Source organism: Apium graveolens, chromosome 4 (assembly GCF_009905375.1).
Source record: "Apium graveolens cultivar Ventura chromosome 4, ASM990537v1, whole genome shotgun sequence".
NCBI classification, from domain to species: domain Eukaryota; kingdom Viridiplantae; phylum Streptophyta; class Magnoliopsida; order Apiales; family Apiaceae; genus Apium; species Apium graveolens.
In genome coordinates this window covers 289843988-289862264 of record NC_133650.1, presented here as the reverse complement: position 1 = coordinate 289862264, position 18277 = coordinate 289843988, and the positions used below count along the sequence as shown (strand labels likewise).

The following is an 18277-nucleotide window of genomic DNA, read 5'->3' as shown; positions in this document are numbered from 1 at the left end:
AAAATGCGTACTATGAGGGAAAAATATGTAAAAAGGTGAGTGGGATTAAGGGAAAAATAAAGAAAATGGTAATTAATATCGTAAATTTTTTAAAAAAAATTCATCGAACACTAGATTTTTTTTTTGTTGCTAAATGAACACTAGAATTTTATGATTTATAGAACTAAACTTTAATGTACATTTAGGTTGATATATAAAGAATATAGAATAAAAAATAAATTTAAAATTTTAGTTAATTATAACACAAATTTAATTATCTTTTAATTTTATCCACCCACTAAAGACACATCATTGGAGCAAAGAATTTGACGAAGTCTCTATGACAAACGTGGCGAATGCGATTGCTAGATTGCGTTAAAGATTACTGTTGTCAGTGGTCCGGGTCATGAGCTAGACAACCCTAACAAACAACCAACCCTCTGGTCCTTTTCCCCTTTAACACTTGTGTTCTGCTCCACTGGACCAAAGATTCGCCACTAACCAATTTGATTCTTATGTTTTGCACCGTTAAGTTTGAGATCGCGGACATCATCAAATTTAATTTTTTTTTCCTGTTCCAAAACTATTTTTTTATTTAATTATGAAAAGATAACTTAAATCAATAAACAGATTACAAGCATTATCACAAAAAATTTTTAAATTGCAAATCATCTAAGTGAAAATGTTACTTAAAAAATATTGTATTTTATTTAAGAAATATCATACTGGTAGAATTCTAATTTTAATTAATCCGATGGAATATTATTAAACAAAACATTCATCTTCCGCCAATTCTTTTAAGATAACATGTTCATATGAGAACGGCTTTTGTGTAAATTATTTGGAAAATTGAGAAAAATGCCAAAAATAACAGTTTTTTTACAATTTTTTTACCAAAATAACGGATTTGAGTTTCAAAGGCTAATTCTACCATTTTGAATACGCTAATCTCATATGGGTATTATGCAAAAGGAATTCTAAACCGCAGAGGTTAAAAGTCATCTTCCCCTACTTACATAGAATAACAAAATTGTACGACTTTATGTATATTTATGTTTGTATCGATCTATAGAAATCACTTAAACGAATCCAACATACACATATTTATACATTAAAACATGTATGGATGGTGATTAATTATGAGAATTAAAAGTCTTGAAAGGAGAAGATGTATGTTTATGTTTGTATACGTTTTGTATTATATTTTGTGTAATTTTAATACAAGTATTTTTATATTTAATTATTTCATATATTTTAGTTTCGTGTCATATATATAAGAGTAAACAAAAATCGATAATAAATTTCTGGTGTGATTTTATATTCGATTCTCGAAAAAATGAACTCAAAAATAAAGTCAATTTAGATAGTGGGTTGGACCAATTGACCTGACCACCTGACCAACAATAAGTATGGCTCCATCAAAGTGGCACACATTCAAGTTTTGGGGTCCACGAGGCTCGACCATTAGGAACTGGGGTGGGCTGATTATTATGCCTGACCTGTGCGCACTGGAAGCACTCCTAATCGGAAAGTTTTGCTGCAGCCCTAGTTTGTCGGTCGATACCTAATTTTTTCTGGCAAATAAATCACAAAAATAATATTATAAATTAATAATTACAGAAAACATTATTTTTTGTATTTTTACTATATTTATAAAAATACGGCAAGCAAAATCGATCAAATATACAACTAATTAAATTGAGTTTTTTGGTTGTTTGAATTTCCTTGTATGAAGTTACAAAAACCCAACGAGTTTACACCTAATTGTATTGACTTATAAAAATCGTATTTTTTAAAAAAAATTGAAAAATCATTTTTTTGCAAATAAAAAATTTCAAAATATATTTTTGCAAAATTTTTTAAAAATGGATTGTATTTTTGTGAAGATATTTTTTGAACTTGGGTATTTTTAAAAGTCCTTTAATTTGTATCTTTTCATAATAAGTAAATTTAAATTCATCTTTAATTATTAATTTTGATTAATCAAATTCTTTTCAATCACTATATTTGAAATTGAAATAGACGAAATAGTTAGATGTGATAATGAAAAATATCTTATACTTCAATATTTATTAAGACATATTAATTTTCAAACTTTGAATATCTTTAAACACATTCTACAGTTAGATACTTGTATCATGAGAAAAAAGGTCTTGAGAATGATTAACTAAGATTATTTTTATTTGAATAGAAAATTAATTTTGTAAGAAATATAAATTTAAATATCTATGATTATGTAGAGAGTGTTTTAGCACAAATATATATATATATATATATATATATATATTAGATATGGTTAAGGGTACTAAAATTTGATGAGGTTTTTTATGCTAATTAGATTTGATGAAGTTGTTGACGGAGATGTCTATATTCGGATCCGAATTCGAAATCCGTATTTAAATCTGGAAATATTTAATGAATAATCAGACATTTTATTTTTATATTAAAATTTGAAAAAAATTGATTTTTTTTAAATATAGTAAAAATTAAAATCTATTTTAAAAAATTAAATAAGAGTTAAAGCGATTTAATTATATTTTAATTTTTTTAAAAAAATAATTTTATTTATCTTTTCAATATAATCGTTATATCTAAATTGTTGAACTTAAATAAATTTTTATATACGTCTATAAAATTTGTATAGACATAATATTTAATGTATATACGTGTGTACACATATACACAGATTATAAATTTAATATAATAAATTTTAAATATAAAATATATTTATTCATATTAAGATATTAACGAATATAAATATGCTTATATCCGTATTCGCAATCGTCGGATTCGAATACGAATAGTACCACTTTATTTCGGAAACGGATGATATTTATTTTATTTCAGATATGAATATAATTTTTTCATAAAAATATCAAATATTTCAAAAAAAAATTACAGAATAGACTAATTGACTCTTGCCGTAAGTCTCAACAGCACAGACCAGACAATTTGACAGTGTTACTACACCGGTCATGTAAAAATAATCAAATGTCAAAGTTTTTGGCCAAGTTATTTAAATTTCAATCTAGCCTTTCTGTAATATTATATTTATATATTTATGTATAGGTCTATGACATTATTGTTTCATATTTAAGACTATAAAAATGCGGGGATGGCCCACAGTCACCAAATCATTTCGTCTCATAAATTTCCCTAATCAATGGACTATGGCTACCAAAAGAAATAGAAATAGTATCAGCGAATATTTACTATATACTGGATTTAGAAATACACTATCTTATTTTAACAAGGTTGTTAAAACAAAATAAAAAATATTTATAGATTCATCTAAATTGCATTATTCATAAATTAAATAATATATATTTAAAAATTTATGATTGTAAGTCGATATATATTCATTTGACTAGCTTAATCACGAAAATGTAAACTGAGCCAAGAAAAAAGAATTCAAAATAGTAGGATAAAAAAAGGAAAATAGTTTATGTCAAGCTAATTCTGAAATGTGATGCAGGGTGGGCTAGAGATGTTTAAAAAATCTAAAACCTGAAATCCGAAATCCGATCCGATCCAGAAAAAAACCCGAAAAGCATGCGGGCACTTTGACACATTTCTTAATGAGGGATGACACGCAACAATGAGCTGTGTCTACTTAATGACTCTGTTCCATGTCCAGCTCATTTCTCAAATCCCTTGCACCACAAGCTTTGCCGGAATAGCATCTTCTGCTTCTTTTCCGCCTCAAATTAATGCCTATTATCTTCCCCCTATTTTGACTAACTTATAAACATTACACCAAGACAGTATTAAAAAATCTCACCAACTTCTCAAATGATATCTACCCATTTGGACAAATATATACTATGAGAAATCCAGTTGACATATACCATTATTGTTTCTAATTTTTATTTTCTTTTTACAACTTTCTTTTAGTTGTATTAATATCAAATTTACTTTATAATATTACTTCAATGCATAACAACACAATTTCAACAAATAAAACACTTTGCAAAGGGATTTTCTTCATGATTGGAAAAAATAAGTTCACCTATTTAAATAAAAAGCAATTTATATATATATATAAACCAATATAAATAAAACATAAATATAAGGTATAAACCATTATCAAAAACCATTTTGCACAATATTAAAGTATATTCACACTAAATTTATAAAATAAAATAAAAAATTAATTATTATGAACTAATTATTATTTTGACAAGAAATCATTGTTGATTTTTATTTTTTATATTAACATTTTTGAGCATTCGGCCCTATATAAGAAAGTCAAAATCCATCCTATGTTAATACTAGTACTATTTTGAAAATGATTAATGAATGAGAAAAGCTATTGTTTTGGATCTTTCCATTTTTACGTGACACCTCTCTCTCTCTCTCGCTCGTATTGTACAGTATTACTCTGGCAGTATTTTCTAATATTTTCTTAGCCCACCACATCCCCACCCACCTCCACCATTCTCCACCACCCTCTTTCTCTCTCTAAAATATACAAATACACAGCCTCTCTCTCTAAATCTATTCATACAGAGTCCCCTCTCAATCTTTCCCCTCATTAACCAATACCGAACAATCCCCAAAGTCTTAATTATACATATACATACACTTATATAATACTGGTTTCCTTTTTTCAGTTCCTTGCAGAATCTGCATTGTCATCTGTAAGTACATTAAAATTTTAATACAGTAACACTAGCCTGTGTAAACTATGTCCGTGATACTTGCATAGTAATCAGTACATGTCTTATTTCGAACATACTTGTGTCTTTTGACTTCTCAGACATCTACTTTGGAAGATGTGCTGTCTTGTACCATTCTAACACTTCTTGATTCAACTCTTTATGTAATTTATTTTCCCTGTTAATTGTATTTCTCAACTTCAATTTATAATGATTGTGTATTTTATCAATCTCAAGTATTTCTCTTGGATTTTTTTAAATTTACATATATTTTTCTTAATTTGAAGATGAAAGTAGATTGTGTGGCAGTGGTACTAGTTGTTTGTAAACTAAAAATGTCACCACTTGTTTACTAATTTTATGCTGCACATATTCTTGTAGAGTGTAAAATGGACAAAAGGAGCTGGCCTTGGAAGAAAAAATCATCCGATAAGGCAAATGCTGACAAAATAATTGACATTTCTGAATCTGCTGGTGCTCCGTCGGGGACTCAGGCTGATCAAGTATGTTCTTTGGCTGCATTTTTCGGTTCCTTGAATAATCTTGTTTTCGATTTATTTTTCCTCGAGGTTTGAATTGTCCAGTGATATGACGGTCACTTTAGGTTTGTTTGCTTTTGCAAGAAGTTTGAGCACTGATATCAATTGCAATTACACCATAAAAGCGTCTAAACCAATTCTTTATCTATGATAGTCTGTCCTATCTCATCCTGATTTGTCTTATGTTGATTTTTGAATTTCTTTCCTAAGTTTGGTATGGAATGAAGAATTGCTTTCATAAGAAAGTCTCGGTTAAAATTTGAAATTAAACATCTAGTCATCATAAGATTCCAACTTAATGTGGTTGTTGGATGTTGTCGGCTGGTTTTACTCTGTAGATTCCTTGGTTAAATTTTTTCTCTGAAACTCGTGCATCAGTATGCATTGCCTTGTGGTTAGTTTAATGATTCCGTCTTATTTCTGGCACTGTATAGCCACAGGGAAAGCAGGATAAAAAGCCAAAGTATGTTCAAATTTCTGTGGAATCATATACTCATCTTACTGGACTGGAGGATCAAGTGAAATCCTACGAGGATGAAGTGAAGACATACGCGGACCAAGTATCTTCATACAAGGATCAGGTTCAAAATTTAGAAAATGTAGTTAATGAATTGAATGACAAACTGTCTGAAGCGGATTCGGAGATGATAACAAAGGAAAATCTAGTAAAACAACATGCTAAAGTTGCTGAAGATGCTATTTCAGGTATGTTGCTCTAGTGGTGGTCTTGCTTTTGTCATTTGAGGATTATGTTAAGCTATTAACAATTTTTCCTTGGGCAGGATGGGAAAAAGCTGAAGCAGAAGCTCTGTCACTGAAAGATCAGCTAGAATCAGTTACATTGTTAAAGCTTACGTCTGAAGATCGAGCATCACATCTCGATGGTGCGTTGAAGGAGTGTATGCGGCAAATTAGAAATTTGAAAGAAGAACATGAGCAGAAACTGCATGAAGTTATTTCAAACAAAACCAAGCAATGTGACATGATAAAGTCTCAACTTGAAACACAGATTGGTAACTTGGAACAAGAACTTTTCAGATCCGCTTCTGACAATGCAGCAATTTCCAGATCTCTCCAAGAACGATCTAACATGCTCATAAAGATCAGTGAAGAAAAATCGCAAGCCGAGGCAGATATTGAACAACTAAAGAGCAATATTGACTCATGTGAAAGGGAAATAAATTCTCTAAAATATGAGCTCCATATAGTTGCCAAAGAATTAGAGATAAGGAATGAGGAAAAGAACATGAGTGTGAGATCTGCAGAAGTTGCGAACAAGCAGCACTTGGAAGGGGCTAAGAAAATAGCCAAGTTGGAGGCGGAATGCCAACGATTGCGTGGTCTTGTTCGGAAGAAATTGCCTGGTCCAGCTGCAATGGCTCAGATGAAGTTAGAAGTTGAAAACTTGGGTAGGGACTATGGAGAAACTAGGGTAAGGCGGTCTCCTGTTAAGCCTCCCATTAGTCCACACACGTCTCAATCATCTGAATTTTCACTTGACAGTGCACAGAAACACTACAAAGACAATGATTTACTCACAGAACGTCTATTGGAGATGGAAGAAGAAACAAAAATGTTGAAGGAAGCTTTAGCTAAACGTAACAGTGAACTGCAAGCTTCTAGGAGTGTTTGTGCCAAAACAATGAGTAAACTACAAAGTTTAGAAGCACAATTGCAAACAGATAATCAGCACAAAAGTATGACAAAGTTAAATACCCAGATCCCAACTGATGCAAGCAATCCACCAAGCTTGGCCTCAATGTCAGAAGATGGAAATGACGATCAACTAAGTTGTGTAGGGTCTTGGACAACAGGATTGATGTCTGAGCTCTCTGTAAAGAAGGAAAAGAACATTGACAGTCCAGTTAAGGCTGGGAAGGCAAACCAACTAGAACTTATGGATGATTTTCTAGAAATGGAAAAGTTGGCATGTTCAACCAATGAGTCAAATGGAGCAGATTCTAGTACAAAATCTGAAGTCCTGCTCCATGATTTAGGAGTAGTAATTGCCAACACAGATTCAGACTTTATGGAGCAGAAACAATTTGAGTCACAGGAAACACCAGAGGTGTCTGATAAAGAAAATCTACTGCCTTTTGTGGAGCTCCAATCAAGGATTTCAATGGTATTTAGGTCTATGCCCAAAGAGACCGATCTTGATAGAGCTCTCGAGGAGATTAAGCTTGTAGTGCAGAATCTGCATGATGATTTGCATAAACATTCAGTGAAACCTCGCGTTGATGAACCTCACTGTTCTGGTGCTGCTGGTGATCAGGGAACTTGTCCAGAAAATGTTAAGGTAACTACTGACATAGATGTCCCAATTTCCATTGATAGCAAAGAATTGACAGGAATTGTGCATGAACTTAAGGAAGATGTAAGAATTGCTGTTTCGAATATTCACGACTTTGTAATGCTACTTGAGAAAGAGGCAACGGGTGTCCAGGACCCACTTCCGGATGAGGATGGACTGAGTCGGAAACTGGAGGAATTCTCTTATACTTTTAATGAGGTCATGGACAGAAAAATAAGCGTAATTGATTATGTTCTTTGCCTTTCTGAAGTATTCAGCAAAGCTAATGAACTGCGATTCAGTGTCCTGGGTTATAATAACATAGATACTGAAAATAGTATCTCTGATTGCATAGACAAAATCGCTTTACCTGAGAATAAAACAGTTCAGAAGTCTGACGAGAGATACGACAACAGTTGTGCTCGCTTTCCGGATTCAACTGATTCAAATTCTAATCCTGACATCCCCCATGAAGGAACATTTATTCCAACCTCGGAATTCAAATCTTTGTCATGGAACTGCTCATTGGAGGAGTTTGAACAACTGAAGTCAGAAAAAGATCACTTGGTGGTTGATCTAGCTAGGTGTACTGAAATTCTAGAAAATACCAAGTCCCAGTTATTAGAAACTGAACAACTTCTAGCTGAAGCCAGGTCAGAGCTAGTTTCTTCTCAAAAAGTGAATGGCCTGGCTGAGACACAGTTAAAATGTATGGCAGAGTCGTACAAGTCACTTGAAAGTCGTGCAGAGGAGTCACAAGTTGAAGTGACTCTTCTACGGGGTAATGTAGAAAGTTTACAAAACGAGCTTCAAGAAGAGAGGAGTCGTCATCAGGATGCACTTACGAGATGCAAGTCTCTGCAAGAGGAATTGCAAAGGTTAGTATGATCTTTTAATTGCTTGAAAGTCGCCATAAACTGCAGTCATGCTCTAGCCAATAAGCTTGTCCAGTTAACACTCTTTCTTTTTTTAGAGCGTTATCACCTGGTACTTAAAAAATAAAACAAAAAGGTTTTCACACAATTGTAACTTGCATAGAGGGAAGTGGAGTTTTATTCTCTATATCAGTTTCACACATCTCTATAAATAATTAACATCTACTTGCCAGTTGCCGTCAAATCTATAAGTCTACCATAAATATTCTTTTCCATCCAGAAGAGGTTGTGAGTGGTGTCTCAACCCTCATTAAAAAAATTTAGAGAGTTGAACTTCCAACTGATCGTTTTGTAAAATGATAAAAGTGCTAAAAATTGATATTGGGATTGCAACCTTACTAACTTTTGGTGACTAGAGACAACTCTCTTCAATTATTTCTGGGATGGAAGGGAGTAGGTCCTTCTTCATAATTGTTAATTCATTCTGGTTTACACTACTTCAAGCAGATAAAACAGCTATAGACACTTTTCTGAGGGTAAATATGAAACATTAATGAGGCGATAAAAAGTAAAAAACAAATGCCATATCACTCTTTTCATGGTTTAAAATTTGAATGGAGTATATATTTCTAAAATGATTAGCAACTGGGGAAAAGATACAATTTTCTTGTGCGCTAGCTTGGTTAATTATTTTCCAGCCCGAGCCATTATATGACCCATGGATTGCCATTCTGTGCAAAATGTGAAATTTATGTGGCACATACCCCTAACTTTATTTTGGATTACTTTTTTCAGGCTCGAGACTGATCCAGGGGTCGACACTGATCTCAAGAGCAACCAGGTGAGGGTTACACAGCTAGATAATCATAATATTATAAAGTTTTGCTTAACCTCTATAGATATGTTGCCACCAGTGAGATACAAAACTCATTGCATGTTACATGGTTGAAATTATTTTATAGTGTATTTGCCTTCCAAAATCTGTATTGACTTGATGGAATTTCATGGGTTATTTACTTAAGTAAAAGAAAACTATTATCATCTCAGGAGATGGAGTTAGCAGCTGCCACAGAGAAGCTAGCAGAGTGTCAAGAAACCATATTTCTTCTGGGAAAACAGTTAAAATTGATGCGTCCCCAGCCGGAGTATCAAGGGTCACCGTCCAGAGATAGGAGTCAGCAGAAGGTCGAAAGCTTTACTGAAGATGAAACAACCACTAGTAGCACAAACTTGCACAGTGTGGATATGTCTGAGATGGATATTGCAACTTCTACTGATATTAGGCAAACAAGTGGTGAGTCCCCCATGAATTTGTACGACACTCTATTTAGTCCCTCCGACTCTGATGTAAACAATCTATTGAGATCACCAATCGATTTGAAGCACTCAAATAGCCGGTTCACAAAGTCGGGCTCAACTTCATCTCCTGCGGCAACACCAGAAAAAAATTCTCGAGGATTTAGCAGATTTTTTTCAACAAAATCTAAAAATGACCATTAAGTTTTGTTGCTCAATTCCCTACCGCTTTTGGTTACACGGCTATACAATATTTACCAAAGAGGCGAAGCAAAATCTGCACATAGTGCTGCTGCATGTGCTGATTTTCTTGAATCTTGTTGTTATGTTTGCGAATATCCCTTAGTTTGAAGTTTGTACACCAAAAGAAGAAGTTTTGCTAGAAACTTTACATTGCTGCCTGCAAACAGAACATCTGTGAAGTGTGAAGTGTGTTGCTGCTTTAAGTAACTGTAACACTTGATTCTCATTTGACAAAAGGTGATTTTTACATAGACTGTATAGATTTCCATTATCCAGCATTTGTTTTCAGTTATCTGTATTTGCACAGCAGTGATGCACTTCTGTTGACTGTTTCAATGTGTGGCAAGTTTTTTCTTTTGAAGAAAAAAATGATCCACAAAACTAGTTAAACAATAAAACTTGCAAGTGAATAAGTTGTGCAGCAATATCAACACATCTTCAAGCATTTTCCATCAGGCGCATGCACAGCCTCATTAGTCTGGGCTAAAGGGCCAGAATCAACTGGGCCGGGCCAGATTGCTAATAAATACTCCCTCGCTCGGTGTCCATTTGATTTTTTCACTTAATTTAAGATTTACAAAAATCATAGCTCGATATATTAATTTTTAATTTTTTTTATTGAATAAAAGTTTAACTTTTAGATTTTTATTCAGAATTTTATTTTTTAATTTTTTATAAAATTATCATTTTTATTTATCTTAAAATAGGTGAAAATAAAAAAAAAGTGAAAGGACTATACATCTCTATTGCAGATAGTTGGGAGTGAGATTTGGGCCGTCTCGCAGGTGATATATATATCATGGATTTGAGCATTTCATCACAATCTGGCTTCCGGACAACTCCGTTTGTTTTACCAATAAGAAAATGTTTTTTTATAATTGATTTACGTTAGCCAGGTTTACCAATTAAACAAGAAAAAAACTACTTTGCAAAATGTCATTATAGAGAAAGATTTACCCGGGAAAAAAAATTAACATATTGTTTCTAATTCAAGGAAAAAATTTATAATATTGAAATATTTATTTTCTTGAAAATTATTTTGGAATAACATAGACATTAAATTACTTCTTTTTGAATAAAATTCTAAAAAAAATCATAGTTCAAAAATTAAATTATATGGTAACATGTATAGAGAAATTGTCCAAAATATTTATATTTGATATAAAACGGTTTGATTATATAAAGAGCCGAGGCCCTAAATACCCATCACATACGCTGTTCAATAATGCGTAACCATTTTAATCATAAACCCCTCTATTATCCTCCGTAATTTATCCCAACAAGGATTTATACGATTTCTGCTAACAAAAATATACAACAAACTTGTATTCACTGACCACTAGCGACACAAAAATCGAGAATGAGAGAAGATGAAAGAAGAAAAGTGAAGCTCAGGGTCAGGAGTGAAGCAAAATTGAAGGGAGGTGGGAGAGGGTTAGGAGGATGAGAGATACAAGATACGTTGATTCGTGATGCGAGTCTCGAATACGATATGGAGAAATGCGTATCAACTATAGGTATAGCTGAGAAGGAGAGGGAGAGATTGGATATAAAAGTGTTTAATGCATTGTGCGATGCAGGGTTCACGGATACATATATTTGATATGTTGATTGTCTTTTGTTATTCGAATTCTGAAACCTAAGAAGAAAAAAAAATGAAGGTACAATTGGGAAGATGAAAGAGTCAGGATACGTTTTCACCTCATGCGTCTTCATGAATACGTATAATAGATACTGAAAAGGAGGTTATTGATAATCCCGAAGAAAATAAACTAATGGCACAATTAGAGGATAATGAACAAATAATTAATAGTATTATGAGAAATGAAAAAAAAAATTATAAATTAATTAGTAGTGTTAAGCTAGAGGCGGTAAAGATATCCTTAACATAATATTGGGCAATTTTCTTTTATAATATGTATTGAGTACACCAAAACTCAAACTCGATAATGATAATTTTTTCTTACAATTTGTACATAATAAAATATGAAGTACAGGGATAAGTATAGGAATAAATATAGGAAGAGGAAAAAACTGAAGATTTCACTTACATATTCGACTCAATATATAAAATCGATTTAGGAAGAAATCGCTTACATGGTCTTCTTTAAAAGTAAGTTTTATAATAAATAAAAAAAATTATGTAAAACAAAACTATAAATTTATAAATTAGACGGGACTTATATATTTTAATAAAAATTTATTATCTTATAAATTTAGAAAATTATTAATTTATATTAAAGAGTCTGAATTAATTTTAAAATTATTATTAACTAATCAAAATTATTGATTTATCGTATATAGAACTCCGATTGCCCATCCCAAATTTGACGCAAACATAAACCCCACCAAATTTATGTATAAATTTGGACTGAGGCTCCGGATAAGTGAAATCGGGCTGGACGAGACAAGTAAAGCAGATAACATCAAACACATCCGTCTCTCCTAATTAGGGTCTTAATCTCACTATACATTTTCAAACCGTTATGTACTTCTTATACGCGTGACTTGACTGTCCAATTATTAAAATTATCGCAAAAAACAAACTCCAGAGAACCCTAGTGGTCACCCTGTTGATGAAGGAAATATTAATGGATTAAAATATACCAACAACAATTCAACTGCTATGAATTATACATCACTTGATAAAAAATATATCATATTTTTGCATATATGATTCTGTCTGTAAATCAAAACCCATGCCGTGTAATCTGGTTTACAAGGTGGATCAGGAAACACTGTTACCCCATACTTATCAACCTACTTATCTTTATATTCTTCATACAGGTGCATATAAATTATTATGTTAACACTACTATGTCTATGCGCCTGCTATATATGCACAAGTACCTGGTAAATTATTATGTGTCATACATCTTAAATTTATGGAAATAAATTGTAATTAAACATATGTTTTTGATATATTTTAAAATAAATAACTTACGATTTAAAATAAATAAGTTAATTATAAATGAAAGATAGAAGAATACTTGTAAGTTAAATAAGTGTTTGGATAATTTTACTTATAAGTCAGAATTTTATTTTATTAAATGAACTAAAATAAATAATTATTAAATATTATTTTCATAATTTTTGAATTTTAAGTTAGATTAAAATTTAAAAATATATATTTTAAGATTCTGCTTGATAAATTGGCGAAAAACAAAATAAGTTGAAAAAAAATAGGTCATTACTAACATTTAATTTATCGGCTTATAATTTATAATAACTTATAAACTATTATTAACTGATAAGTCATAACTAGCTTATAAGCCCATTGCCAAACAGATTCTAAATTAGGCCCCCTTCTGTTTTTGCCAGTGTGTATATCATGATCATGATCATGATCATCTACAAGTATCCAGTTGGTTCTGGGAGACATGGAGTCCTTCATAATCAAGTTGATGAATAAAACTTGAAAATGATAATGTTAATCAAATGCATTTCCATAATCGGTGTTCTTATACAAACATGCAAGGAATCAAAATCCTATCAACTTATTCAAGGGATAAGGTGATAAGATATTCATATACACAGACAAATAAATAAATATATATATATAAGCAACTTTTTAGTTGCCACATAAATTTTGGAAATGTGTTTTCACCAAATAATCAATTAGCGTAACATGGTGCACGCTATGAATGTAGTTACAGCCTTACAGGCTTACAGCCCCTGGTATTCTGATATTATATATGGTCATAATAATGATGGAGATCAAAGAGGTTATAGTATTTCAACTAGCAGAAAAAAGAGGTTATATTAATATTATTTACATGTCTCTCCCCTGTAGAATTAATATTCTTGTCAAAAGTGATCTGAAGGTACAAGGCATGAAGATGATGACACATGAAGGTATAAGGCATGCATGCAGCTGGTGAGGTTTCAGCCTCATCATCTATACACTGTTTATGATAATTACTTACAAGTTGAATTAATAAAAAGTTGCAGGAGCCAATGGAGATATTAGTTGGGATGTCTGAATTGTGTGTGTGGGAGAGCTAACAAAGACTTAAAATACGAATGGAGGAGGAAGTATATGAATAAATAGTTGCAGTCCCACAACTGTTAAGACTTAATTGGAATCAAACTCAAAAGACTTGATCCTTATACAAACATGTGTGCCCTACAATAGAGCCTACTACCCAGCATACGTACCCGGTGCCTCTGATTTTTTTTTTATATTTCAGTATCATAAACATATTCGCAAGTTCTAACTTATAAATTAAAAGGAAGCCAAAATAGTACTGAGCAATTGAGCATGCAGAAATAACAGATGTCCATCCTTTTTTACTGAACTGTTCATTCCGGTATATTTTTTGCCCAGGCATTCCGGTCTTTTATTCCCCGCCACTCCAGCGCACGTACAAATTCTTATGCATTCCGGTCGAATTTTATGTCTTATGCAACCCTCACCTTTTAGTATTACTAATAAAGGGACGGGCAGTGCTCCCAATCCAAATATAATCTTAAAAACGGTTTCATAATAATTGGTGATATAAATTTATTTGTGGGACTTATATATAGTAAGAGGATCTAACCGGAAAATAATTTATATTTAATTAATGTTTAATTTTTTGACACACACTTTAAAAAGCTCTGTATATTTAAAATTTTATTTTTATTTTTTTCTAAATGAAAATATCAGTTAAATACTTTTATTCACAGTTTTTTTAAAAACATAATTTTATGTAAGTGGTCAAAACTCTTAAATATGTGTGCCAGTCAAACAATAATTATTTTAAAAACAAAAATAAGTAATATATTGACTCCAATTAAACATTTTGGAACTAAGCAATTCTATTTATTAGACCCGACAATTTTGGACACAACACGACTTACGATACACGAAACGACACAAAAATTTAGTATTTGTGTTTGCCTTTTTAGTACACAACACGAAAGAACACGAACACGAAAGTACACGGTTGAGATTAAGTGTCGGTTTTGTATTTCACTTTCGAGTACACGACACGATACGAAGTATACAACATAAATAAATATTATAATTAAATTTTAATAATTTCTATAAATATATGTAGAATTATAACAAATGAATGCATATTTATTTATAAAATATTATTTAATTTCATTTTATTGTATAAAATGAGATCTAAATATATATTTTTCATATATTTATAAATTTTTTACCTAAATTTCTCATATTTTAATTTATATTAAAATTAAATTTAATATATATTAATATTCAATTAACACCGACACAAAATGACACGAAACGAAAATATATGAACATGAATGTATACAAATGCTAAATATATCGATTTTGTATTTGAAATTCAAGTATACAAAACACAAAAATATACGACACGAAAATATACCATACTAACGAATTGTCAGGTTTACAACTTACTATAAGAGTAATGCACTAAGCATAGAAAGAAATCCAATATAGTTATAGAATGAGCTGATTTACGGCGTGAGTTGTATTAATTTCTTGCCGGTCACTTGCACCTTAATTTATCTTTCTCTAATAATTTATTTTAAAAAAATATTCTTCATTGTATTTTTCATAATCTTACTGTCTTGTGAAATTTTTATTATTTGTATAATTTTAACTTAATTGTTTCAAAGTTTTCTTTTTCTTTTAAATTTAATTTAATGCTATTTGATTAACTTTTTAAATATAATTATGGTTGCAAACTAATTTTTTAGATTCTTATAATGAAAATGATTTTGGTTTTGACACACCAATAGGTAATAATACCACCTAGCCCCCCACATAACATAAATATTTGAATGAAATAAATACCAAAAAAATACCAACTTATTAGTTTATATTAAATTGTTAAAGGAAGTTATGTAGGGATGAGTGTTAGGGCGAAATCACGCACTAATATTCACGCAAGTATACGCATTCGCAAGTAATATAGAATACTTTCTAGTTCGTTCCCTCAGAGACTCAGACTAAGTTATTGTCTAATTAAACTCACTCACCAATGTATGATTACTTCTCAATGTTAAGATAACACTTAAAATTGTTGATTAAATATTAACTATAATTAACTACTTAATTAACCACTTAACTAACACTTCAATTTATCAATAATAAAACACTCATGAGATCACAACTTCATTATTATACGCAGCCATCGTCTCGATAAGATTATACGCCTCAGTATAGTTTTTAGCCCATAAGGCGCCTCCAGCTGCTGCATCGAGCATGGGCCGAGATTGGGCCCCCAAACCATTATAAAAACCAGTGATTACCATCCAATCCGGCATTCCATGATGTGGACATTTTCTCAATATTTCCTTGTAGCGTTCCCAAGCCTCGCACATAGATTCTGTAGGTTGCTGCGCAAATTGAGTAAGAGCACTCCTCATAGCAGCAGTCTTTGCCATTGGATAAAACTTCACCAGAAACTTTTACGCAAAATCTTGCCATGTAGTGATGGACCCAGCTGGTTCAGAATGTAACCAGTCTTTAGCCTTATCCCTCAGTGAGAATGGGAAAAGCCTCAACTTGATAGCCTCATCAGTCACGCCATTATACTTAAAAGTGCTGCAGATCTCGACAAAATTCCTTATGTGCATGTTGGGGTCTTCAGTTGCCGCTTCTCCAAAAGAAACAGAATTCTGCACCATCTGAATAGTGCCTGGCTTGATTTCAAAGGTGTTAGCTTGAATAGCCGGATGAAGGATGCTTGACTGAATGTCATCAATTTTAGGCCGAGAAAAATCCATAAGAGCTGGATCAGCTTGAACAATACGATCTCCCATGTTTACTGGTTCTTTCTGCTCAGTTCCTGAATCCGAATCCTCAAAATCTAACTTCTCCGGAGAATCAAGAACTTCGTCTTTCTCCTCAGCTGTATCTAAGGTCCTCTTGCGAGCACGAGAACGAGTTTGCATAAACGTTTGCTAAAGTACCTGAAACACAACCGAAAAGAGTAATTAACTACTACGTCCTAATCACTGAGTCCTAATGACCAATGATGGTAAGTACATAAACTAAACAAATACGCCGAGTCCCCGGCAGTGGCGCCAAAAACTTGTTAGGGCGAAATCACGCACTAATATTCACGCAAGTATACGCATTCGCAAGTAATATAGAATACTTTCTAGTTCGTTCCCTCTGAGACTCAGACTAAGTTATTGTCTAATTAAACTCACTCACCAATGTATGATTACTTCTCAATGTTAAGATAACACTTAAAATTGTTGATTAAATATTAACTATAATTAACTACTTAATTAACCACTTAACTAACACTTCAATTTATCAATAATAAAACACTCATGAGATCACAACTTCATTATTACTTCCTTTTATATCCATTGTTATTACCTTTAGCATGTGACAGTGATGATATTAATCGAATAACACGAAACTGATAAAATCCAACTTTCATTGTACTAATACCATTCTACCAAACATCCACAATTAAGATAGAAGTTGAATAGTCATCAATTATGTTGAGTTCCTATATGTCTACAGAAATTGACAACACAATGATTTAAGCACAAGTTATTCCTTTTTGATTACATAGGGCAAATAAAACTGTTAGAGTTACCCACTAATCATGCACAACGTACATGAACCTATGCTAGCATGGCAAGTTCTAAATCTCAAGATCCACCGTCGCTTCACAAGAGATTAACACCCTATCTTAGTTAGAACTGGGAAAAGTAGTTCTGGCCAAGATATGTTCGCGACGCACATAAGACGAATACGCACAACCAATACTAGATATCATGCAATCATCACATACTAAAGTATTAAACAATTAACTAAAGAATTCCATAATAAATCCGTTGCAACCCCATGATCACGATTAGCCCATAATAGAACTTATCGCCATCATGGGTTCATATGAAATCATGATAAACAAACACAAGAAAATAACAACTAAACTGATTATATTAAAACAGAGTACGTCACAAGAGTAAATAAGTCAAAGCAAGAAAACTAGCATCCAACGTTACAACGAAACAAGAATCACAAGAATATATGCTTCCTCTTCGCTACTGTATGCTAAATCGGTCTTCTTCCTTATCTCCTTCGCTTCTTGCAAAACACAATCTAAAACATAATCTCCTCTTTTTTTTTATCTATGAAAAACGTCTCAAATCTACCTATATAATAGTCCCATAAAACTCAGATTACATAGAAGTTGGAAGCCAAACAGAAGTAGAAGTCTAAAATAATATATCTTTTTCCCCGACCCTGCGCGGCCGCTCAGCATTTCTGCGCGGGCGCGCAAGGCTGCTGCGCGGCCGCTCAGCATTGCTGCGCGGGCGCGCAGGACCCTACTGGAAAATTTCCAGGTTTGCTCCGTTTCTTCGCCGTAATCTGCCCGTTCTTTTCCTCTCGCAATGGTGAACACATGCCAAGGCTTATTCTTGATGATTCCTTCTCCGAAATGCAACTAA

At 32.3% G+C, this 18277-nt stretch overlaps 1 protein-coding gene and 1 non-coding gene across 2 annotated transcripts; both read left to right on the top strand.

The window, feature by feature from the left end:
- The first annotated feature begins 4275 nt into the window (after positions 1-4275).
- On the top strand, positions 4276-10219 carry LOC141721184 (filament-like plant protein 4). Its single transcript, XM_074523958.1, has 6 exons — positions 4276-4619; positions 5019-5140; positions 5611-5881; positions 5959-8347; positions 9140-9185; positions 9392-10219. The coding sequence occupies exons 2-6, from the start codon at positions 5027-5029 to the stop codon at positions 9842-9844; spliced, it is 3273 nt and encodes a 1090-aa protein (XP_074380059.1). The 5' UTR covers positions 4276-4619; positions 5019-5026; the 3' UTR covers positions 9845-10219.
- A 5905-nt stretch (positions 10220-16124) lies between these two features.
- On the top strand, positions 16125-16231 carry LOC141722197 (small nucleolar RNA R71). Its single transcript, XR_012575220.1, has one exon. It is a non-coding gene; the product is annotated as a small nucleolar RNA R71 (small nucleolar RNA).
- The last annotated feature ends 2046 nt before the right edge of the window (positions 16232-18277 follow it).